The sequence below is a fragment of the Oryx dammah genome, unplaced genomic scaffold (genome assembly GCF_014754425.2).
Source record: "Oryx dammah isolate SB20612 unplaced genomic scaffold, SCBI_Odam_1.1 HiC_scaffold_16, whole genome shotgun sequence".
Classification (NCBI taxonomy): domain Eukaryota; kingdom Metazoa; phylum Chordata; class Mammalia; order Artiodactyla; family Bovidae; genus Oryx; species Oryx dammah.
Window position 1 is genome coordinate 37,976,295 of NW_024070200.1, and position 25,623 is coordinate 38,001,917.

Consider the following 25,623-nt stretch of genomic DNA (forward strand, 5'->3'; position numbering starts at 1 on the left):
GCCAGCAGTCCAAGTTTCAGCTTTACTGTGATTTAAATTTACCCCTGATGCAAGTTCAAGTTGAGAACCAGACAGAAAAATGTAAGCACAGCAGATACTGCTGTCTCCCCAGGGAACACCCACTCCTCCTGTAGCTTCCTTGCTAACAAGGCCCTGATCTGGTGCCCAGCTCTTGGCTGGTAAATGTGGTAAGTCTACTAAAAGCAGGTCTCAAACATTTTGACTTCAGGACTGCTTCACATTCTTAAATACTGATAACGCCAAAGAACTTCTTTATGTGGGTTGTAACTATATCATACTAATTCACTTAAAATAGTTCATCACACAGAGTAACTTATGAAAAAATAACCTTACCAGATCTCCACCCCACTCCCCAATATTGCATAGAGTAGCATCTTTCCATCTTATAAACCTGTAACTACTGACATTAGTTAGCATTAGACAGCTGGATTTGCTTCTGAATTCAGTCTGTTCAATATCACATCTGTCACATCATGGAGCCTCTGGAAAACTCCACTGTACACTTGTGAGAGAATGAGTGAAAATATCAAATAATGGTTTAGTGTTGCTTTGACCTTAAAAACCTCCTAAAAGGGTCTCAGGAGTCTCCAGAGTTCTCCAACAAATTATACCTTGAAAACCACTGGTCCAAACTAATCATGATAGTTTCATTCTTTTGACCAGCCATTAACTTAAGGGTAGACAAATGCTCTAGTTCTAGGCCAAGAAAAAGTTGTGGTTTTTTTTGGGGGGGGAGGGTAGGGGGACCTCTAAAAACTTTCTCACTTCCTAAGGAGACACTGGACCACAGGGACATTATCTACCTCTGGATGGATTAAGGTGGCTGCACATTCAAGTCTATCCAAAGATGAAACCAACACAGAAAGATCTCAAAGCAGCAGAGGTACTACGCCTGGAGTTTTCCTACTTCTGTACTTCTTGTATGTGAGAAATTGACAATTGTGTAAAGAGGCTCTGGGTACACTGAACAGGGAACAGATTACTGTACCTTGGGGAATTAGGAAAGCGATGAAGAAAGTAGCACTTGAATTTATATTAAAGAATCAGTGTGGGCAAGGGAAGAGGTTGAGGAAACCCTGAGTATGCCAAGTCTATACACACCAATTCTGGGTTCTCCAGCTTTCTCTTGTGAAATCAATCTACCTTAAGCCTCTCCTCACCCCATCCCACCATATATGATCCTATTCCAGAAACCCAACAGAGCCTATAGAAACTCAAAGAGTATCTGTTACAAAAGGAAAGTGAAAGAGTTATTTTTTAAATGGTTCTTTATTCATAAACTTGATGCAAGTTTACAAAATTTACTGTACATTGCCAAATAAATCTGCAATGAAAAATAAAGTCCAAAAAACCCCCCAAAACCAAAAACCAAAGCATGCCAAATGTGCAGCTGTCAATCTGCTAGCCATCAGGATATTAAAGAATTCAATAATGTATTCAAGATTTAGCCTTAGGTTTAAGGAACTTTAATGCTTTAAAGAATTCTGCCTTGTCACTTGTTATCTGAGCAACTGGCAATCGGAATTGTATACAGATTAACCAAATGAACAAGAATGCCAGAAATCTTTTTCTACTATCCTCTTAACCAAAATAGGAAAGAAAAAAAAAAAAAAAAAGAAGGAAAAAAGGAAAAGAAATTAAACACAATAATGCAGAAGTGCCAAGCCTTTCAGATGTGGTTTACAAAGTTAAAAACTGAGTCTTAAAGCATAAGACACACTTTTGAACTTTGTAACTGGTTTGTGCAGAAAAAAATGTGCTTCTGGGTTTCTTTTTAAAAGTGCTTAATAACTAGAGTTTACGTTTAAATCAAATTTGGGTATATTAAAAAAAAAAATCTATTACCAACCCAACAGGACTAATTCAGGTAAGGCAATGAAATGGAGAATACAGATTTGAGTCTAGATTTTATAAAAGAATTAATATATGTAGAATTCCTATTAGTCTTTCAATGTAAAAGCCATTATTATGACTATAGGAAAAATTTAAGTCTCCAAATTAGATACTTTTTGTACTTAACTGCAGTTTTATTCAAGAAGTCTGTGTGCCAATCACTTTATAAGATTATTAGTTTACAACTGATTGCAACATCCCGTTAATAAAATGGAAACGTAGAATGACTTAGTATTTTAAATAATTCAAGCTCTATACTTCAAGCTCTTCTTCATAAGAAATATTGAACCAACAAGAAGCAGATTCAGCTCAGCAAGACTCTGATGCCCCAGTGGAAATTACTACGTACAGGCTGAATTGACACAGCCTTGCTTTGCTCCGCCTAAAAAGTTCAGCTCAATTAAGAGCAAAACTTCAGGAGATAGTTCAGATCTTCATAGCCATTAAAAACAAAAAAGTTTAACAGTTTAACAAGTACATTTCCTGTCATTATTTTGGCAATATCATAAAATAGTTTTAACCTGAAAAGGCTACTGTGATTCAGAACACCTTAAATTTTCTAAACCAATATTAAACATTGATTAAACTTTATTGGCTTTAATGGAACAATATATTGTAAATCCTCATAACACACGAGCTCAAAAATGGGAAATTTGCCCTCAAGTCATAACTTCAGTAACCTGATGCTGACTTGTCTGCTTAAGACATTTCACCTTTCAAGAAAGAGATGATAAGGAGTGGCCAGTATGTGTATTTATCGGAAAAAATACAGTAAAGGCCCCACTGCTCAGTCCAAGATACCTAAAATGAGAAAAATGGAAAGGCTGTAACTTATGCTGGATCAGTTGACAAGATTATCCACTAAAATATCTATTAGCTAACATCTTCGGTACTGCTGTTATAGGGGCACTCAAAGCTTGTCTGCATGTTGGAAAGATTTTCTTTAAAGCAACACTGGTCCAAGCATACAAAAGTCAAAACATTTAGCCATCTTCCTTTGGAGGGGTGTACCAGCCTGAAAAAGAATGGGAAAAAAAAAAGTTAACATATTTTAATTCTTAAACCAACTAGAAGAACTGGCATTTTAGCAAGGTTACATACTTTCTCTGCCCATAGTTTTCTTTCCTCGTAATTTCCCTGTTTAAACCTATTTGTAAAAATTAAGCTTATACTTGGGTTGGTAACACAACATTCTGATATATTCACAATATAGTTATTTTCTATGAATAAAATGTACTTGAATTTTCAAGGTGACATCTCTGTATTAGTGGCATTTCTACCTAAAGAGAAGAGTGTGGAATATCAGACAACAGGCTAAGTTTAATATGGGAAACTGAACTAAAAATAACTGCCCCCCAAACAAAATCCTGGTATTTTAGAGTATGAGGAACTTGGACTGTCATCAGTGCAATGATGTCATTTTACCAGTGAGGGTGCCATCTCAGCAGGTGCCCTGATTAAGTGATTAAGCCCAAGATCAGATTTAGCAGCAGCAGGTTAACTAGAATCCATCTCCTGAATCTGAATCTATTGTTCTTTCTTCATAGCTAATTATACACAAACCTACACTTTCTCAAATACAGGTGCTTTCCATAAACATTTTTGAATGCTGACTATAATGTCTAATTTAACAAAAAATAAGAGATAAGAAAAACATGTTTCTATGCTCAACAATAAGATAAAAAGTGAAGTCGCTCAGTCGTGTCTGACTCTTTGCGACCCCACAGACTGTAGCCTACCAGGCTCCTCCATCCATGGGATTTTCCAGGCAAGAGTACTGGAGTGGGTTGCCATTTCCTTCTCCAGAGGATCTTCCCGACCCAGGGATCAAACCCGGGTCTCCCGAATTGTAGGCAGACGCTTTACCGTCTGAGCCACCAGGGAACACCCTAAGGTAACAACAAGATAAGCTCTCTCTAAAAAGGCAAATGAGACTGAGACAAAGTATTGTTTGGTAGGAAGCTGCGCTTCCAACAGTATAAATATACCAAGACTTGTAGAGTGTCCACATGCTTAATAAAGGAGCATATAGGCATCTTTGGGTCTGTAATTTTAGCATGCTAGAGATGATTATTATGAAAACCCAGCTTTGTCCTCAAATTTTACCATTTCCCTCTTCAGAAGCTTGAAAATTGTTTTGAATACTATTCTTTCAAAAGTAAGCAGTCACTGCTAAAGCGACACGTTTGCTCTATCACTTAAATGAAAGTGATAAAAAACACAAATATTAAGTCACAAACTACCACATTCTAACTAAAGAACACTTTACTGTAGATACTCTTGAAGAAAAATTACTTCCTATCAATTAACCTCCTCTGCACAAAAATGCATCCATTCCACTACCCCAGCTACCATGAATATCAGCACACTTGGTTATTAAGTGCTGCACACACACACAACTTATCTCCTTCCTCACATTTGGCAAGACAGAAATCATACCACCTTTAGAGATGAGAAAACTGAGGCTGAGAGGTAATGGGACTTGCTCAGGGCCACACAGCTAGTGAGTGACCCAAATGGCACCTGATAATCGGTCTTGACTCCAAGTCTACTTCTTTGTCATCTCACTGCTGCTCCTGCTAAGTCGCTTCAGTCGTCTCTGACTCTGTATGACCCTATAGACGGCAGCCCACTAGGCTCCCCCGTCCCTGGGATTCTCCAGGCAAGAACACTGGAGTGGGTTGCCATTTCCCTCTCCAGTGCATGAAAGTGAAAAGTGAAAGTGAAGTGGCTCAGTCGTGCCTGACTCTTAGCGACCCCATGGACTGCAGCCCTCCAGGCTCCTCCGTCCATGGGATTTTCCAGGCGAGAGGACTGGAGTGGGATGCCATTGCCTTCTCTGTTGTCATCTCACTATTAGAGACAAAAACTCCAAACATGCCTTGTGAATACAAGAAAAATTGAAAATAAGTCCAATAAACTTTTGAAAGATATTTTTTTAAATTTACAATTCAAATATTTTTAAGTGTAGACTGAAGTTAGAACTTTTTTACTTGAATAAATAAATCTGCACAATTGTCAAAAAGCATTAAGTGGTCTGAAAATGGTTCAGCAACTGGTTTATGATCCTGATTGCAACTTACTCAGTATTAACAGCAAGAACTCCACCTTTAGAATTGCCTTTAACTCAGTTCCTATCCCAATAGCACACATTTCAAGTGAGTAAAGTGATTCATTCATTAATCTACTCAAAAATGTTTGACTCAGAGATTCCCAGCCCAAGTATTTAGGATACAAAGATTTTGAATGAAGCACAGTATGTGTATCCTCAAGTTAAATTTTTTCACTCTGGTAACCATACTTTGTAAGAAATTAAAGCAAAAACAGACGAATAAAACAAAATAAGGAAACAGTACATTACGTAAAATTTCACATATGGCAATAAATACTTATTGAAGTAAACATACCATTTTTCTCATGTATCTGTACAATGGAATTATAGGATTGCTGGGCTCTTGCTAGATTATATTGATTCTGAAAGAGAATTATACATTTTATATCAAAACTATAAGATGAAAATCATTACAAATAATTGATGGATGATTTGCATCACTGCTGTACTTAAAAGAACACAAGAAACCAAGTATTTCCATCTGAAAAGTAAACTTCCCAATTTCATTATTCCCAGCTATTTTAGAGGGATAACAAAATCAAAATTGTTTTCTAATAAAGATCTACAAAATTCACAGTTCATTTTCTAAGTCCTCCTGCCACTGCACAAGTACAAGGCTTTACGAATAAAGTTAAAGGATGTTGTTTGGATGCCAGGAGAATGTACCTGTACATATATATGTATATGTGTGTGTGTATATATACATGTATGTATAACAATCACTGCTGTAGAGCAGAAATTAACATTATAAATCAACTATTACTTCAAAAAAGAAAAAAACATTTGTATCTACAAATATAAAATCATAAATGTCCACTGACAGAAAACTCTCCCTCATAACTTCCATCAAAAAGATAAATAAACTACAAAATACTGCCTTCAGGTAAGGAAACTCTAGGCTTTAGGGACTATACATATGGATAACAATTTGAGTTAAACCTGAAGAATGCCCATAAGTGATACCAAGTCACACTACTAAAGCAGTCTTCTTTTGTTAACCTCTACAGATTAGAATGTCTTCTATGGGACCAAGTTTAGGATTGATTTTATTAATTTTATCCCCATAAGTACAACTTGCCTACATCTTAACTTCCAATTCTCCATCGTGGAGAATTATCACAAGCATTCTCCATAGTGGTTCACATCTATTATGTTATGTCACATAATTTTTAAATAAATTAATAGCATAAGAATGTGTATAAACACATTCCAAATGACAACTTTCATTCCTACCTAGCCTGCAACCACCCAGTTCCTTTCCTCACCCACCTTCCTTCTTCCATTCAAATAAACTACTCTTATTAGTATCCTGGTATAACCTAAAGATTAAACAAGAAAATTAATGTACAGCCTATTGTTATTAGTCACTGTCCCCTGCATTTTGTGAGAAATGATAGATAGCATGACCTAGAGTAAAAAACTATATCCTCCTGGTTAAATGAGACTTTTATCATTAAGCAGTCACTGGAATGTGAAATAAAGTGGGTCTTAGAAAGCATCACTACAAACAAAGCTAGTGGAGGTGATGGAATTCAAATCCACTATTTGAAATAGTGGAGCTATTTCAAATCCTGAAAGATGATGCTGTCAAAGTGCTGCACTCAATATGCCAGCAAATTTGGAAAACTCAGCAGTGGCCACAGGACTGGAAAAGGTCAGTTTTCATTCCAATCCCTAAGAAAGGCAATGCCAAAGAATGCTCAAACTACCGCACAATTGCACTCATCTCACATACTAGTAAAGTAATGCTCAAAATTCTCCAAGCCAGGCTTCAGCAATACATGAACTGTGAACTTCCTGATGTTCAAGCTGGTTTTAGAAAAGGCAGAGGAACCAGAGATCAAATTGCCAACATCCGCTGGATCATGGAAAAAGCAAGAGAGTTCCAGAAAAACATCTATTTCTGCTTTATTGACTATGCCAAAGCCTTTGACTGTGTGGCTCACAATAAACTGTGGAAAATTCTGAAAGAGATGGGAATACTAGATCACCTGACCTGCCTCTTGAGAAACCTGTATGCAGGTCAGGAAGCAACAGTTAGAACTGGACATGGAACAACAGACTGGTTCCAAAGAGGAAAAGGAGTACGTCAAGGCTGTATATTGCCACCCTGCTTATTTAACTTCTATACAGAGTACATCATGAGAAATGCTGGACTGGAAGAAACACAAGCTGGAATCAAGATTGGTGGGAGAAATATCAATAACCTCAGATATTCAGATGACACCACCCTTATGGCAGAAAGTGAAAAGGAACTCAAAAGCCTCTTGATGAAAGTGAAAGTGGAGAGTGAAAAAGTTGGCTTAAAGCTCAACATTCAGAAAACGAAGATCATGGCCTCTGGTCTCATCACTTCATGGCAAATAGACGGGGAAACAGTGGAAACAGTGTCAGACTTTATTTTGAGGGGCTCCAAAATCACTGCAGATGGTGACTGCAGCCATGAAATTAAAAGACGCTTACTCCTTGGAAGGAAAGTTATGACCAACCTAATTAGCATATTGAAAAGCAGAGACATTACTTTGCCAACAAAGGTCTATCTAGTCAAGGCTATGGTTTTTCCAGTGGTCATGTATGGATGTGAGAGTTGGCCTGTGAAGAAAGCTGAGTGCCAAAGAATTGATGCTTTTGAACTGTGGTGTTGGAGAAGACTCTTGAGAGTCCCTTGGCCTGCAAGGAGATCCAACCAGTCCATTCTGAAGGAGATCAGCCCTAGGATTTCTTTGGAAGGAATGATGCTAAAGCTGAAACTCCAGTACTTTGGCCACCTCATGCGAAGAGCTGACTCATTGGAAAAGACTCTGATGCTGGGAGGGATTGGGGGCAGGAGGAGAAGGGGACGACAGAGGATGAGATGGTTAGATGGCATCATGGACTCGATGGACATGAGTCTGAGTGAACTCCGGGAATTGGTGATGGACAGGGAGGCCTGGCGTGCTGCGATTCATGGGGTCACAAAGAGTCGGACACGACTGAGCGACTGAACTGACTGAACTAATGCTTTGTTCCAAAATCACACTGTTTACACTTTGTTCTAAAATCACACTGTCTACACAGCTAAATCAGCTTTTTGTCAATGTATACAGGCAAACCTCATTTTACTGCACTTCACTTCACTGCACCTAGCAGAGGCTACATTTTTGTTGTTGCTGTTTTTAACAGTTTGAAGATTCGTGACAGCTCTGCACCAAGCAAGTCTATTGGCTCCATTTCCCCCAAGAACACTGGCTGACTTTGTGTGTTTGTGTCACATTTTGGCAATTTGAAACACTTCAGACTTTTTCATTACCATGTTCATTACAATGATCTGGGATCACTGATTTTTGGTGTTAACCACTACAACTAGCTGAAGGCTCGGATGATGGTTAGCATTTAGTAATATTTTTTAATTAAGGCATGTACATTGCTGTTTAGACATAATGCTATTACACACTTAGGAGACTATAGTACAGTGTAACTGTTACACATACTAGGAAACCAAAAAGTTCATGTGGTTTGTTTTATTGTGATACTGGCTTTACTGAAGAAGTCTGAAACTGAACCCATAATATCTCCAAGGTATGCCTATACTGGTCTATCTCTATTATCTTCTTCCTTTAAAAAAAATTCCATCTCTTTGTATCCTCACATGTTAAACATACTTCTTGTGATAAATTATAATAGAAAATTTAAAATAATATATTCATAAATGTATAACTGTGTCACTTTGCTGTACAGAAAAAACACTATAGATCAACTATATTTCCAAAAAATTTTAATAAAAATAAATACACTTCTTAAAGACCATTTAATTCAAACTAACTGGTAACTTTTGTGCATTTATATTTGTTAGGATTTATTTATTTGGATTCACTTTTATAACTTCACTTTCTGATTTCTATTCCTCACTTTTTAATATGATTTTATTATGTCCTCCTGGGATTCAAATAAGACATGTTTTACACCTCATTCTGATCTGTACCTCTTAACTTCTGCTGTACTCTCTATTCCTGGGTCCCTCTATGCAACATTCTGAGTTATTTCTTCTAATAATTCTCTCTTCTGATGTCTAATCAGTTTCTCATTTTAACATTCTTCATTTCTATAGATTCTTTTCTCTGATCACTAGATATTAGACATAAGTATTCATTTTCTCACAATTTTAATATCTGCTAATTCCAAAACTTCAATTCTTTGTGACTCTGTGTCTCTCGGTCATTGTCTCTGCCAGTTCTCATGTATGTTAGGTTGTCTACTTGGGGGCTTGTCATCTTTCACTGTCAAGTGAAAAGGCTGGCTTAAAACTCAACATTCAGAAAACAAAGATCATGGCATCTGGTCCCATCACTTCATGGGAATTAGATGGGGAAACAGTGGAAACAGTGAAGACTTTACTTTTTTGGGCTCCAAAATCACTGCAGATGAGGACTGCAGCCATGAAATTAAAAAACACTTGCTCCTTGGAAGAAAAGCTATGACCAACCAAGATAGCATATTAAAAAGCAGAGACATTATTTTGCCAACAAAGGTCCATCTAGTCAAAGCTATGGTTTTTCCAGTAGTCATGTATGGTTGTGAGAGCTGGACTATAAAGAAAGCTGAGCATCTAAGAATTGATGCTTTTGAATTGTAGTGTTGGAGAAGACTCTTGAGAATCCCTTGGACTGCAAGGAGGTCAAACCAGTCCATCCTAAAGGAAATCAGTCCTGAATATTCATTGGAAGGACTAATGCTGAAGCTGAAACTCCAAAACTTTGGCCACCTGATGCAAAGAACTGACTCATTGGAAAAGACCCTGATGCTGGGAAAGATTGAAGACAGGAGGAGAAGGGGATGACAGAGGATGAGATGGTTGGATGGCATCACCGACTCAATGGACATGAATTTGAGCAAGCTCCGGGAGTTGGTGATGGACAGGGAAGCCTGGCATGCTGCAGTCCATGGGGTCACAAAGAGTCAGACACGACTGAGTGACTGAACTGAACTGATCTTAATCTCTGAGAATCTTATAGTCTTAATTCAGAAATCCTTTCTTCTAAAGAGTATTGGCATTTGCTACTGATGAGAACTGTGGCTACAATTAACATGAGACCACTTTAGTCCCCTTAGAGAATCAATTTTCTGCTTCCTTTGTGAGTTAAGATTCCAGTGAGCTCTTGATTTGATGTGCAATACAGTTAGAAATACTTACTTAGATTTAGTACTGTTTGGATAGGTATTTAATAAAAAATTCACAAGGAATTTTAGGAACATACAGAATTTTTTTTTAAATGTCAGGTAGGGATGATTTCCATCACATACTTTTCCAAAATATACTAACTTCAGAGTTTGTTTTGGTCTTAAGTGTTCACAGATATCTATAATTAGACATGAAAGATATTTCTGATATGGTAAGTGAATAAAGAACAGAAGACGGTGGGTAAGAGCAGAGGCTAATAGCCAGGACGTCTGGTTCAAATCCTCACTCTCCACCTGTGACCTTGGATGAGTCACCTAACTTCTCTGTGCTTCAGTTTCCTCATCTACAAAATGAGGACAATAATAGTACCTACTTCTAGGTTATTAAGAGGATAGAAAGTTAATACAAATAAAAAGTTTAGATTAGAGCGTAGCGCATATATGCTTACTAGGAATTAACTGTTACAATGAGATCTCAATTTGGGGAAGCATGTAACTACATACAATTTTTTATTCACTAGTATATATAAACCAATAATAAATTTTAAACCATAGACATATTTAATTACAGTAGAAATAACAAAGACTAAAAGAATAGGTAGAAGCTTCATAACAGGAAAAAAGTATCTCATAGTTAATGTGATATTCTTAATAAAAGTACCTTATTTGCTCCAAACTGCACTCTGGCTTTGCCTTTAACTAAGGTGGCATTGATTTGCATGATGACCGATTCTATTGAATAGGCACTGCTCCAGCCCTATAGAAAGAAGAAAACACTTCTCTAAAACACCATGGTATTCCTGATTCTCACTCAGGAAAGCTTAAGAAAATGGCATATAACAACTTAGTAGTATCAAATTTATGTTAAGTTTGTAGTCAAGGAGTAAAAATAAAGTTGGACCATTTCCAAAATCTCACAAAACAAAGAAAGCTGTGTTGTAAGAGCAGCAAATGAGCAAATTATAACATACATCACTCTTACTGCCCATCCTAGCATAGATTAAGCACCAAGTACAATGTCATTTTACTTGTTTAAATAGCTTTCATTATTAAAGTAGGTGCTATTAGCAAAATATATATTTTAAATTAGGTACTATTACAAACAGCTCTGTCCACTTAGAATCTAATTTACATAATTAAAACACTCTACGGAGGTTGAAATACCCGAGTGCCATAAGAAAAATAGTCACCTGTTTTGTGAGTAGTTCCATGCACAATGCTCCACCACCCAACACGTACCTTAAAAAGAAACAGCAATCATACAAAATTCTCTAGATCTTGGTATTCTTTCTTCAGTTTTTAAAGTATCACTACTAAGAAAGTATGCATACAGATTAAAAGATAACATGCAAAAATGAAAATAAGTTTTTAGGGTTACAGAACTTTAGGTAATTCTAAAATTCTGATGTCATCATCTAAATGTCTTTTTTTTTTAAAACTAAATAATGGTTCTTAACAACAGAACACTTGAAAACTTTTAAGGTATCAGAAACTAAGAACTTAGCCCTAAACATTCCAGAGAATCAGGGCAGAAGAAATCTTCCTTAAATGGTTTTCAACTGTTCTACTCATCTTAAGATTTCTCCACCATCATGTTAAATAGCCAAGAGCTTTTCCTCTGACAGCAGTGATGACTTTACCCTATCTATAACAATGAACATCTGCATTTATAGTTAAAATATTTTTCATTCTGTTGTGAAGATCAAATGGTTCTGACCAGGGAGCCTCTCTGGAGCTCCCCTATTTCTCTTTCTAGTCCTGAGGACTCTTCTCTGAACCAAGGACACTACGGGGGATTTCATTAGAAATCTCCCTTAGATCTCCCTTAGAAATCATTATTTAGATCAAGATTTTTCAGCGTTTGACATTTTCTCAAACAAAGTAACTCCTCCTTTAATGTTAAACTTTAAAACATTAAATATCATGCCTAAAAATAAAAGGAATGGTAATTACAAAAAAAAAACTGGCAATCTTGAAAACACATAACGTAGGACCACTGATTAGGTCTATGTGGAAACTGTGTCCACCACAAGTTTTGTTTGTCCTCTGAGACTCTGCCCATGCCTTTCTCTTGCCTGAGATTCCTTCTGCTGCCTCCTCTCCCAAATGCCTGTTCTTCCTCCTGTCCCATAAAACTTGCCAAGACCACTCGAGCCTGTAAATTTTGCATTCTGGCTGAGCAAATGCATCCTTGTATTGATTAAACCAAGTAACAGAGAAGTAAGGAATCTAAAAACTTCTACTGTAGACCACTAGTAATAATAGTTACAGTGGAATCACTCACTAACAGAAACTAGTCAATAACTCTCCCCTATCCTGGAGAATTTAGGCAACCATCTCTCTTACTTCCTTGTCCCAACTTTCAGGAACTTTCAAAGCAAAAGTTTAATAGGAAGAAAAAAACTCCAAAAAAATTAAATCAGGAAGGAGAATCATGAGATTTTACACTTTGTAGGGGAGGAAAAAATTGGGAGATTGGGACTGACATACACACTACTCTATATAAAATGGATAACTAATGAGAATTTACTGTATAGCATAGGGAACTCTACTCAATACTGTGTAATGACCTATATGGGAACAGAATCTTAAGAAAGAGTGGATATACATAAATGTATTAATTGATTCACTCTGCTGTACAGCAGAAGTGAACATAACACTGTAAATCAACTATACACCATAATTTTTTTTTCAATAAAAGATAAACTGTGTATATTCTCTTACATTCCTGAAACTCAGAAATTTGTCTACAATTCTCTGACTCTCCCACTGGGCTCAAAGTGTATCTTGCATATTTAAAAATCTTGCAGCTTTAAATAAGCATTTGCTGATTTAATAGAATTACAAGATCCAAGTTCTCATTTGATTTTGATTTCTCCAAAACCACTAAAAGTCTAGTAATCTGTTAATGAGTTACCACCATTCTTGGTCCTTACATTTCAGAAATGCTAAGGAGAAACTTATTTTAGGAAAAGGACATATGTAGTTAATGCTGAGTTACCAATTATCTCATCACCACCTTCCCCTTTAGCACCCCACTCTTCATTGTGGGTGTGGAGAGTCTTGTCAGGAGAGAAGGGAAAGTTTTCATACTTGTAGATCAGAAGAAAGTACATTTTCTACATGCACATACTAACTATAAAAGTGTTCAATGTCTCAACACAAGACAGAAGTAGTTCTAGAACCTATACAAAAAGTGAGCTAAGCATATATTAGTGCATAATAAACTTTCCTTAGTATATACAATTACTAAATTTCTCTTCAATATATACCGCCAGCAGTATTTACACATGAAAAAAAGTCAATTCTACTTTTGTCTTGTATCATTTTATCAGTATGTGTTCTAAGCTCTTATCGCTCTTAGGGTCCAAACAAAGAGCTCCTGCAGAATATTGAAACAATGCAAGGACACTAGGAAAAAAAATAATCTAATGGTCATTTACAGATAAAATGCCACATACATGGGCACAGTAACATTTTCAACTTAAAAAATTTTTCAGTTGCCACAGTTATATAGCAAACACTATCCTAAGTTCAGCCTCTTCAGGCATTAGTTTATAAAATTTTTGTTTTACTAGGAGGTTCTTGCAAGAATGTTTGCCAGCTAACCTCCCCACCCACAATCTAGGATGATCACTTAATTGCTATGAGGGGACAACAGATGCCAGTACTTAAGTGGACAACAAATACCATTAATCATGCAACAGTGATTCTTGCAAGGATCCAAAAAACAGATGAGAAATAAAATTTTATATTAAGTCAAATTCTTGATAATGATCACTTTTTTTAAAAAAAAAAAAAAAGCAGGCTTCCAACACAATACTCTAAAGCAGTTATCCTCCAATTAAAAATAAAATTTTTAAAAAGGCAGGTTTATCAGCCGACATAAAACAGTCATGATCTTTCCCTTTGTTGAGGTAAGGAAAGGGGCCATGGATAAGAACAGAGCCCTAAAAGAGCAATAAAGTTCTGGCATTTAAAACCAGATTCTTAAAATAATGTTCCCTCAATACAGACAAAAAACCCATGGTCATATAGAAGTAGAAGTATTCTCTTTGTGAATGACTGGGACACAAACAATACCTCCTATTATATCAGCCAATAAAGCATCTTTAGTTACCTACAAAGAGCTCTCTAATAATGTATTGTACTACCGTCAAATAATCTTTCTGATTCTCACTAAACTGTACTCTGCACTAAGCAAGAAAGACAGCCAAGTTGTGATGGCTCAGTAAAGTAGCTCATAAAACACCAGTGGACTGGAAATTGTATACTACCCTAAACTGCCTATTTACTGTATTTGCCTACATCTTACTAATTTACTATAATAAAGCTATAAAGCTAAAGGCAAAGGAAAGATATACCCATTTGAATGCGGAGTTCCAAAGAATATTAAGGAGAGATAAGAACACCTTCCTCAGTGATCACTGCAAAGAAATAGAGGAAAATAACAGAATAGGAAAAACTAAAGGATCTCTTCAAGAAAATGAGAGATACCAAGGGAACATTTCATGCAAAGATGGGCACAATAAAGGATAGGAAAGGTATGGACCTAACAAAAGCAGAAGATAGTAAGAAGAGGTGGCAAGAAAACACAGAAAAACTATACAAAAAAGATCTTCATGACCCAAATAACCACGACGGTGTGATCACTCACTTAGAGCCAGACATCCTAGAATGTGAAGTCAAGTGGGCCTTAGGAAGCATCTCTTGGAACAAAGCTACTGGAGGTGATGGAATTCCAGTTAAGCTATAATCCTAAAAGATGATGCTGTGAAAGTGCTGCACTCAATATGCCAGCAAATTTGGAAAACTCAGCAGTGGCCACAGGACTGGAAAAGGTCAGTTTTCATTCCAATTCGAAAGAAAGGCAATGCCAAACAATGTTCAAACTATCGCACAATTGCACTCATCTCACACGCTAGCACAGTAATGCTCAAAATTCTCCAAGCCAGGCTTCAACAGTACATGAGCCCTGAACTTCCAGATGTTCAAGCTGGCTTTAGAAAAGGCAGAGGAACCAGAGATCAAATTGCCAACATCTGCTGGATCACGGAAAAAGCAAGAGAGTTTCAGAAAAACATTTACTACTTCTTTATTGACTATGCCAAAGCCTTTGACTGTGTGGACCACAACAAGCTGACAAAAATACTTAAAAGGAAAAAAAAAAACTTAAAAGAGATGGGAATACCATACCATTTTACCTGCCTCCTGAGAAATCTGTATGCAGGTCAGGAAGCAACAGTTAGAACTGGACATGGAACAACAGGCTGGTTCCAAACTGGGAAAAGAATATGTCAAGGCTGGATACTGTCACCCCGCTTATTTAACTTATATGCAGAGTACATCATGCGAAATGCCAGGCTGGATGAAGCACAAGCTGAAATCAAGATTGTCAGGAGAAATATCAATAACCTCAGATATGCAGATGACACCACCCTTATGGCACAAAGCGAAGAATTAAAGAGCCTCTTGACGAAAATAAAGAGGAGAGTGAAAAAGTTGGTTTAAAACTCAACATTCAAAAAATGAAGATCATGGCATCCAGTCTCATCACTTCATGGCAAATAGATGGGGAAACAATGGAAACAGTGAGAGACTGTATTTCCTTGGGCTCCAAAATCACTGCAGATGGTGACTGCAGCCATGGAATTAAAACACACTTGCTCCTTGGAGTGGCCAAGGAGTGGTGGCTGTGCGGGCACAGGAGGGCCTAGAGGAGCCATCCCACGTTGAAGGTCAGGAAGGGCGGTAGTGAGGAGATACCCCTCATCCAAGGTAAGGAGCAGCGGATGCGCTTTGCTGGAGCAGTCGTGAAGAGATACCCCATGCCCAAGGTAAGAGAAACCCAAGTAAGATGGTAGGTGTTGCAAGAGGGCATCAGAGGACAGACGCACTGAAACCATACTCACAGAAAACTAGTCAATCTAATCACACTAGGACCACAGCCTTGTCTAACTCAGTGAAACTAAGCCATGTCCACAGGGCAACCCAAGACGGGCAGGTCATGATAGAGAGGTTGGACAGAATGTGGTCCACTGGAAAAGGGAATGGCAAACCACTTCAGTATTCTTGCCTTGAGAACCCCATGAACAGTATGAAAAGGCAAAATGATAGGATACTGAAAGAGGAACTCCCCAGGTCAGTAGGTGCCCAATATGCTACTGGAGATCAGTGGAGAAAGAACTCCAGAAAGAATGAAGGGATGGAACCAAAGCAAAAACAATACCCAGCTGTGGATGTAACTGGTAACAGAAGCAAGGTCCAATGCTGTAAAGAGCAATATTGCACAGGAACCTGGAATGTTAGGTCCATGAATCAAGGCAAATTGGAAGTGGTCAAACAAGAGATGGCAAGAGTGAACGTTGACATTCTAGGAATCAGAGAACTAAAATGGACTGGAATGGGTGAATTTAACTCAGACGACCATTATATCTACTACTGCAAGCAGGAATCCCTTAGAAGAAATGGAGTAGCCATCATGGTCAACAAAAGAGTCCGAAATGCAGTACTTGGACAGAATGAACTCTGTTCATTTCCAAGGCAAACCATTCAATATCACAGTAACCCAAGTCTATGCCCCAACCAGTAATGCTGAAGAAGCTGAAGTTGAACAGTTTTATGAAGACGTACAAGACCTTTTAGAACTAACACCCAAAAAAGATGTCCTTTTCAATATAGGGGACTGGAATGCAAAAGTAGGAAGTCAAGAAACACCTGGAGTAACAGGCAATTTTGGCCTTGCAATGCGGAATGAAGCAGGGCAAAGACTAATAGAGTTTTGCCAAGAAAATGCACTGGTCAGCAAATACCCTCTTCCAACAACACAAGAGAAGACTCTACATATGGACATCACCAGATGGTCAACACCAAAATCAGATTGATTATATTCTCTGCAGCCAAAGATGGAGAAGCTCTATACAGTCAACAAAAACAAGATCAGGAGCTGACTGTGGCTCAGATCATGAACTCCTTATTACCAAATTCAGACTTAAATTGAAGAAAGGAGGGAAAACCGCTAGACCATTCAGGTATGACCTAAATCAAATCCCTTATGATTAAACAGTGGAAGTGAGAAATAGATTTAAGGCCTAGATCTGATAGACAGAGTGCCTGATGAACTATGGAATGAGGTTCGTGACATTGTACAGGAGACAGGGATCAAGACCATCCCCATGGAAAAGAAATGCAAAAAAGCAAAATGGCTGTCTGGGGAGGCCTTACAAATAGCTGTGAAAAGAAGAGAAGCGAAAAGCAAAGGAGAAAAGGAAAGATATAAGCATCTGAATGCAGAGTTCCAAAGAATAGCAAGAAGAGATAAGAAAGCCTTCTTCAGCGATCAATGCAAAGAAATAGAGGAAAAGAACAGAATGGGAAAGACTAGAGATCTCTTCAAGAAAATTAGAGATACCAAGGGAACATTTCATGCAAAGATGGGCTCGATAAAGGACAGAAATGGTATGGACCTAACAGAAGCAGAAGATATTAAGACGAGGTGGCAAGAATACACAGAAGAACTGTACAAAAAAGATCTTCATGACCCGGATAATCACGATGGTGTGATCACTCATCTAGAGCCAGACATCCTGGAATGTGAAGTCAAGTGGGCCTTAGAAAGCATCACTACGAACAAAGCTAGTGGAGGTGATGGAATTGCAGTGGAGCTATTTCAAATCCTGAAAGATGATGCTGTGAAAGTGCTGCACTCAATATGCCAGCGAATTTGGAAAACTCAGCAGTGGCCACAGGACTGGAAAAGGTCAGTTTTCATTCCAATCCCTAAGAAAGGCAATGCCAAAGAATGCTCAAACTACCGCACAACTGCACTCATCTCACATGCTAGTAATGCTCAAAATTCTCCAAGCCAGGCTTCAGCAATACGTGAACCGTGAACTTCCAGATGTTCAAGCTGGCTTTAGAAAAGGCAGAGGAACCAGAGATCAAATTGCCAACATCTGCTGGATCATGGAAAAAGCAAGAGAGTTCCAGAAAAACATCTATTTCTGCTTTACTGACTATGCCAAAGCCTTTGACTGTGTGGATCATAGTAAACTGTGGAAAATTCTGAAAGAGATGGGCATACCAGACCACCTGACCTGCCTCTTGAGAAACTTATATGCAGGTCAGGAAGCAACAGTTAGAACTGGACATGGAACAACAGACTGGTTCCAAAGAGGAAAAGGAGAACGTCAACGCTGTATATTGTCACCCTGCTTATTTAACTTCTATGCAGAGTACATCATGAGACACGCTGGACTGGAAGAAACACAAGCTGGAATCAAGATTGCCGGGAGAAATATCAATAACCTCAGATATGCAGATGACACCACCCTTATGGCAGAAAGTGAAGAGGAGCTAAAAAGCCTCTTGATGAAAGTGAAAGTGGAGAGTGAAAAAGTTGGCTTAAAGCTCAACATTCAGAAAACTAAGATCATGGCATCTGGTCCCATCACTTCATGGGAAATAGATGGGGAAACAGTGGAAACAGTGTCAGACTTTATTTTTGGGGCTCCAAAATCACTGCAGATGGTGACTGCAGCCATGAAATTAAAAGACGCTTACTCCTTGGAAGAAAAGTTATGACCAGCTTAGATAGCACATTCAAAAGCAGGGACATTACTTTGCCGACTAAGGTCCATCTAGTCAAGGCTATGGTTTTTCCAGGAGTCATGTATGGATGTGAGAGTTGGACTGTGAAGAAGGTTGAGCGCCGAAGAATTGATGCTTTTGAACTGTGATGTTGGAGAAGACTCTTCAGAGTCCCCTGGACTGTAAGGAGATCCAACCAGTCCATTCTGAGGGAGATCAGCCCTGGGATTTCTTTGTAAGGAATGATGCTAACGCTGAAATTCCAGTACTTTGGCCACCTCATGCGAAGAGTTGACTCATTGGAAAAGACTCTGATGGTGGGAGGGATTGGGGGCAGGAGGAGAAGGGGACGACAGAGGATGAGATGGCTGGATGGTATCATGGACTCGATGGACGTGGGTCTGAGTGAACTCCGGGAGTTGATGATGGACAGGGAGGCCTGGCGTGCTGTGATTCATGGGGTCGCAAAGAGTCAGACACCACTGAGCGACTGAACTGAACTGCTCCTTGGAAGAAAAGCTATGACCAACCTAGACAGCATTAAAAAGCAGAGACATTACTTTGCCAACAAAGGTCCATATAGTCAAAGCTACGGTTTTTCCAGTAGTCATGTATGGATGTGAGAGTTGGACTATAAAGAGAGCTCAGCACTGAAGAATTGATGCTTTAGAACTGTGGTATTGGAGAAGAATTGAGAATCCCTTCGACTGCAAAGAGATCAAACCAGTCCATCCTAAAGGATGGACTGAATATTAGAAAGGACTACTATTGAATCAGTCCTGAATATTGGAGGGACTAATGGCCAATCCTTTGGCCACCTGACATGAAGAACTGACTCATCTGAAAAGACCCTGATGCTGGGAAAGATTGAAGGCAGGAGGAGAAGGGGACGAGAGAGGATGAGATGGTTGGATGGCATCACCAACTAGATGGGCATGAGTTTGAGCAAGCTCTGGGAGTTGGTGATGAACAGGGAAGTCTGGTGTGGGGCAGTCCATGGGGTCACAGAGTCAGACACGACTAAGCAAATGAACTGAACTGAACTCCTAAGTTACTATATTTTCTTATCTCGTTCATTCATTTACAAATATTTACTGCATATATAGTAATAGTATGTATGTATGCTGAAAATTGAAGCAGACACAAGAATATACAATAAAGAAAACTGATACGACTTGCCTTCATGATTTTGCAATATAGTAAAGATTAGATGTTAAGTAAACAATAAAGTAGTGGAGGGGGTCCCAAAGTTCTGTGAGAAGGAAAAACCAGAAGCCTTATTTTAAATCTGGTGGTCAGGAATAATATACCTACGAGTGAAACACAAGCTGAGACTTGCAGGAATTGAAGTGTGAGTAGAAACAAGAGGACTGAAGAGGCAAGCAAGGGCAAGCTGACAGACAGTATATGGAATATGGTAAGGACATCAACCTGCAGGAACAGCGGGAAGACATGGGATGTGTTTAAGCAGAGGAGCAACAATCAGAACAAATCTGTAAAAGCTCACTCTAAAGAGCTTTATGAGTGAGGGGATAGAAGCAGGAGTCTGATCAGAAATTCTCTGAAGTGATCCAAGTGATAACTGATGGTGGTAGCAACAAAACTGGAAACTATTGGATCTGAAAACCCTTTAAAGTGGAGAAACAAAGGAAAATGAGAAAAAGTCGAGATATACACAATGACTCTAGGTTCATTAAGTGAGATAAGGAAGACTGGAGAAAGGAGGCTGAAAAAAGATGGGCTCACGTTTTTGTCCTGAAGGCCTGTGTAAGAGACATTTGAGTAGCGGTGTCAGTAAAGCAGAAGAATACTGGAAGCACCAAAGACATAGGGATGTGCAATACAAGCCTAGGAGTCACTGGCACACAGAAATATTTTAAAAGCCATGGAGCTTTTTCAACAAATCACACAAGAGCAATTGGACATTAGGTAAAAATCTATGATCTAAATCTCATACCTTATACAAAAATTAATTCAAAATGATTCACAGACGTATCTGTAAAATGTAAACTGTAAAACCTTGAGGAACAAAAACAGAAGAAAAATCTTTGGGATCTAGGACTAGGCAGAGTTCTTAGACTTGATTCCAAAAGCATAATTTTACTTCAAAGCTAAAATATTTTGTTCTACAAAACATTCTGTTAAGATAAAATTAAGCTAAAAACTGCTGCTGCTGCTAAGTCGCTTCAGTCGTGTTCGACTCTGTGCGACCCCATAGACAGCAGCCCACCAGGCTCCCCCGTCTCTGGGATTCTCCAGGCAAGAACACTGGAGTGGGTTGCCATTTCTTTCTCCAATGCATGAAAGTGAAAAGTGAAAGTGAAGTCGCTCAGTCGTGTCCAACTCTTCACAACCCCATGGACTGTAGCCTACCAGGCAAAGAAACTAAAAAACCCACATCCAAAGGATTACTGTGTAGAATGCATCTTAAAAACTTTCAAAATTCAACAAAAGAACAATCCAATTAGAAAACTGGCAAAAGACATGAACAAGTATCTCTTGGAAGATAACATAAAGTTGTCAAATAGGCACATGAAAGACGCTCAACACTGAGGAATATTCATTAGGGAACTGCAAGTTAAAACCACAATGAGACATCACTGCACAGCTAACAGAATGGTTAAAATAAAAACAAATGACATCACCAAGTGCTGGTGAGGATGTGGAGAAAGTGGGTCACTCACACATTCTTGATAGGAATGCAAAATGGTAAAGCCATTCTGGAAAACAGTGTGGTGGTTTCTTTTAAAACTCAATATGCAATGACTGTGCGTGCATGCAATGTTGCTCAGTCGTGTCTGACTCTGGGTGACCCTATGAACTGTAGCCTGCCAGGTCCCTCTGTCCATGGGGTTCTATGACCTAGCAATTGCATTCCTAGACATGAATCCCAGACAAAGGACAATACATTCACATTCATTCACACACATATACACACACACTGTATACAAGTGTTCATAGCAGCTTTATTTGTAATACTCTTAACACTGAAATCAGTCTAGAGGTCCTTCAGTGGGTTACTGGTTAAACAAACTGTGGTACATGGGGCACCATGGAATACTACTTAGCAATAAAAAGGAACAAACTAGTCAGACACTTAGATGACTCTCCAGGGAATTATGAGTAAAAAACAAAAAACCAGCTAATCCCCAAAGGTTATAATACAAAACTTTAAGATTTCATTTATATAACTTTTTTTATAATGATAAAATATTAGGAATGCAGGATAGATAAGTGGTTACCAGGAGTTAAGGGATGACGGGCATTAGAGGAAAATGGGTATAGTTTCAAGGGGCAACAAAAAGGATCCGTGTGGTGCTGGAACTGTACAGTACCTTGACTGCTGTGTTGCATACACAAATCTACTCAATATAAAATTCAATACACACATATGCATGCACACATGCTAAGTTGCTTCAGTCATGTCCGACTCTTTGCGACCCCATGAACTGTAGCCTATTAGGCTCCTCTGTCCATGGGAATTCTCCAGGCAAGAATACTGGAGTGGGTTGCCATGCCCTCCTCCAGGGGATCGTCCCATCCCAGGGACTGAACCCACATCTGCCTCACTGCAGGCAGATTCTATAGCGTTAAGCCAAAAGGGAAGCCCTACACACCTATGTGCTGTGCTGCGCTCAAGTTGCTCAGTCATGTCCGACTCTTTTTGACACCACAGACTGTAGTCACCAAGTTCATCTGTCCATGGGCATTCTCCAGGTAAGAATACTGGAGTGGGTTACCAGTGCCCTCCTCCAGGGAATCTTCCCAACCCAGGGATCAAGGCCAGGTCTCTCACATTGCAGGCAAATTCTTTACCATCTGAGCCACCAGGGATATATATGAGTTATACATAAAACTGGGGAAATCTGCATAATCACTATATACTGTATCCCTGTCTCTATATCACTGTTTCATAATACTATATATAGCTTTGCAAAAATCGTACCATAGGGAAACTAGGCCAAGGGTACAAAGTATCTCTAATTTCTTACAACTGTGTGCAACCATACAATTAACTCAATGGAAAAAAAAAATTTTTTTTAAAGGCAAAGGAATGAAAGGAAAAGAAAAGAGAAAGGACCTAGTACCAAATTCTAAAGAACTCCAACAGGTAGAAGTTAAGTGAACAAGGAGTTCCCAGCAAAAAGAGACTGAGAAGAGGCAATCAGAAACCAAGGGAAAAATGTTTCAGTGTTGCTGAGAAATCTAATAATCAGGTATGATAGAACCTGAAAAGGTACTTCTGGATTTACCGAAGTCCCTACTGGAAATATCAGTCTGGGAGGAACAGTAACAGCTAATGCCAAATTACATGGAGCTGAAAAGTGAACAGGAAGGAAATGAAGAGAGTTGGTTACATACACACTGCTTGTGGGAATGTAAATGGTGCAGCCACTTGGGAAAAGTGTGGCACTTCATAAAAAGTTAAAAGGAATAAAAAATAAAAATAAAAAATAAAAGGAATTATTACCAAAGGACCTAGTGACTCCTCACATAGGTATATGTGATACAGAAATGAAGATGTGCACACAGACACCTGTCTGTGAAAGTTCATAGCATTATACATAACAGCCAAAAGGTGGAAACAGATGTCCACAGATAAATAAAATGGAATGAGCTACCGATATATGCTGCAACATGGATGAACCTTGAAAAATTTTAAGTGACAGAAGCCAATCACAAAAGCCTGTAATTTGTTTGCTTCCTTAAATGAAAATGTCCAGAATACACAAATCCATAGAGATAAGAATTAGTAGTTGCTGGTGGGTGGAAGTATAGGAGAGAGGAATGAGAAGTGATTGCTAATGGGTACAGAGTTTCTTCTGGAAGGTGATGAAAGCATTTTTAAATTAATGGTAATGGTTACACAACTGAGTATACTCACTGAACTGTACCCTTTAAAAGGGTGAGTTTTATCATATGTGAATTGTATCACAATGAAGCTGTTATGTTGAAAATTTTTTTTGACAAGAAACAAATAAAGAAGTAGCTAGGAGATATGGGATATAAAATATTTGGAACAAAAACTGTTCAATAATCTGTCCAGAGTCACAATGTTTAATTAAGCATTAGCCTGAGTCAGAGATCACAAGCTGTTCTATCAGGCTTCACACTTTTTACTTCTTCCCATGTCAGTCAATAATTCTTACTTTTTACTTAATAGTTGACTGTGAAGATCAAGTCATATTGATTTTGCCTCAAGTTACCCTCATCCTTCATTCATCTTTCCATTCCCATCACTATTGTAACAACTCAGGTTGTTATCACTTTACCCTACAACAGTGGCATCAGCTCTTAACTAGCCTTGCATTCTTCCAGACTTTGTGAATATAATTTGTCCTGTAGTATTTTCTACTGTCAACAGATTTAGCTTTCTAAGACATTCTTTTTACTGTTATTTCCCTATTTCTGAACCAGTTTAAGAAAAATAAATTAAATATCCATAGGTAATAGTTTGCTCACCAATCCATGCTCCTATATAATTACAAGCTATTGTCAACATAATTTCCTATAATTCTTCTATAGGAACTCTACCCCTCATGTGTTATAGCTCAAACTGTTCTGGTAAAACTGAATACACCATGCTCTTTCCTAAATGTGTGATTGTGTTTACTTTTCATCTAAATAGACAATTTTCCTTCAACCTCCATAAGTTGACCAAGCCCCACCCAATACTTCAAGACCTAGCTGAGATCCCACCTCCTTGTCCAAGTCTTCTCAAGTCACTATTGCCAGAAGCAATCTCCTTTACCTTTAAGGTCAGAGAACTTAAGTCCATACTTAACACCTGACAAACCAACTGAATACTCAATACTTCTAATCTGTTGTTATTGCTGCCTTTTGGTATAATGGAAAAAACATTTTATTTTAAGGTTTATTTGGGTAAGTCACAAACTGACTTATTATTCTAGTTATTTATTTGAATAATGGGAAAATAACCCTGTTTGGTAAAAGTAATCAACGAAGAGAAAATACATAGCAGATTTTAAAACTGAAAATGGCATTATTTATAATTTAATTATCTCCACAAGATGGTAAACTACTAAGACCATAAACTCTAGGGAATTTCTGCCACAACAGAATGTGAAAAAAATCTATGCTAGTGAAGTTTACATCAGATTTCAAAATAATTTTACAAAAACATTTTTATACATTTATCCTGAATTTGCAAAAAGTTTCCAAATATTTTCCTTAATCATTTATAGCCACGCATATTGTTTTAATCTAAATGAGACTATTACTATATCAAGCATAGAAATGCTCAAAGGATTGGATATTTTTAGATTTTAATTACCATAATATGATTGTTTCAGAGTGGACTTGATCAGCTGAGCATATCACAATTCTCAAACTAGTTTAACTCCTCTTACTTCAAGGATCTACAGAACCTTCCACAACTAACCTAGGTAAAAATTCTGATCTTTTCCCCATCATTCATATGACTTCTAGTCACACACACACAAAAATACAAATTTCAATAAAAAATGCCAGGCAAAAGGGGTGAGACCACCCGTTTAGAAAATCAAGGGCCAGCTCCATAGGCCCATGAGATTTCCTGTGATTATTCCTCGCATCATGGGCATGTGGGAATCACTCTCTAATCCTAACTTTCTCTAAACCCTCAATCACAACTTACATTTGAAAAACATTTGATTTTTTAAGGTGAAGGAAATGGCAACCCACTCCAGTGTTCTTGTCTGGAGAATCCCAGGGATGGGGGAGCCTGGTGGGCTGTGGTCTATGGGATCACACAGAGTCGGACACGACTGAAACGACTTAGCAGCAGCAGCAGCAGCAACAGCAGCAGGCCCCATAACAAGTCCTACTGAATCAGAAACTTTGAGGTAAAG

At 38.2% G+C, this 25,623-nt stretch overlaps 1 protein-coding gene across 4 annotated transcripts in view; it reads right to left on the reverse strand.

Annotated features, from left to right (window-relative positions):
• Positions 1 to 1,271: 1,271 nt before the first annotated feature.
• Positions 1,272 to 25,623, reverse strand: part of UBE2Q2 (ubiquitin conjugating enzyme E2 Q2) — a 65,094-nt gene continuing 40,742 nt past the window's right edge. For 2 of the 4 annotated variants that reach the window (XM_040257332.1, XM_040257334.1), the window contains 4 exons: positions 11,374 to 11,422; positions 10,845 to 10,940; positions 5,322 to 5,388; positions 1,272 to 2,929 (listed from right to left, as the gene is read on the reverse strand). In XM_040257332.1, coding sequence (XP_040113266.1) covers positions 2,898 to 2,929; positions 5,322 to 5,388; positions 10,845 to 10,940; positions 11,374 to 11,422 — 244 coding nt within the window. In that variant the 3' untranslated portion in view covers positions 1,272 to 2,897. Of the gene's footprint in view, positions 2,930 to 5,321; positions 5,389 to 8,855; positions 9,075 to 10,844; positions 10,941 to 11,373; positions 11,423 to 13,217; positions 13,224 to 25,623 lie in introns of those variants that run through there. The other 2 variants (XM_040257333.1, XM_040257336.1) reach the window with 2 other exon arrangements.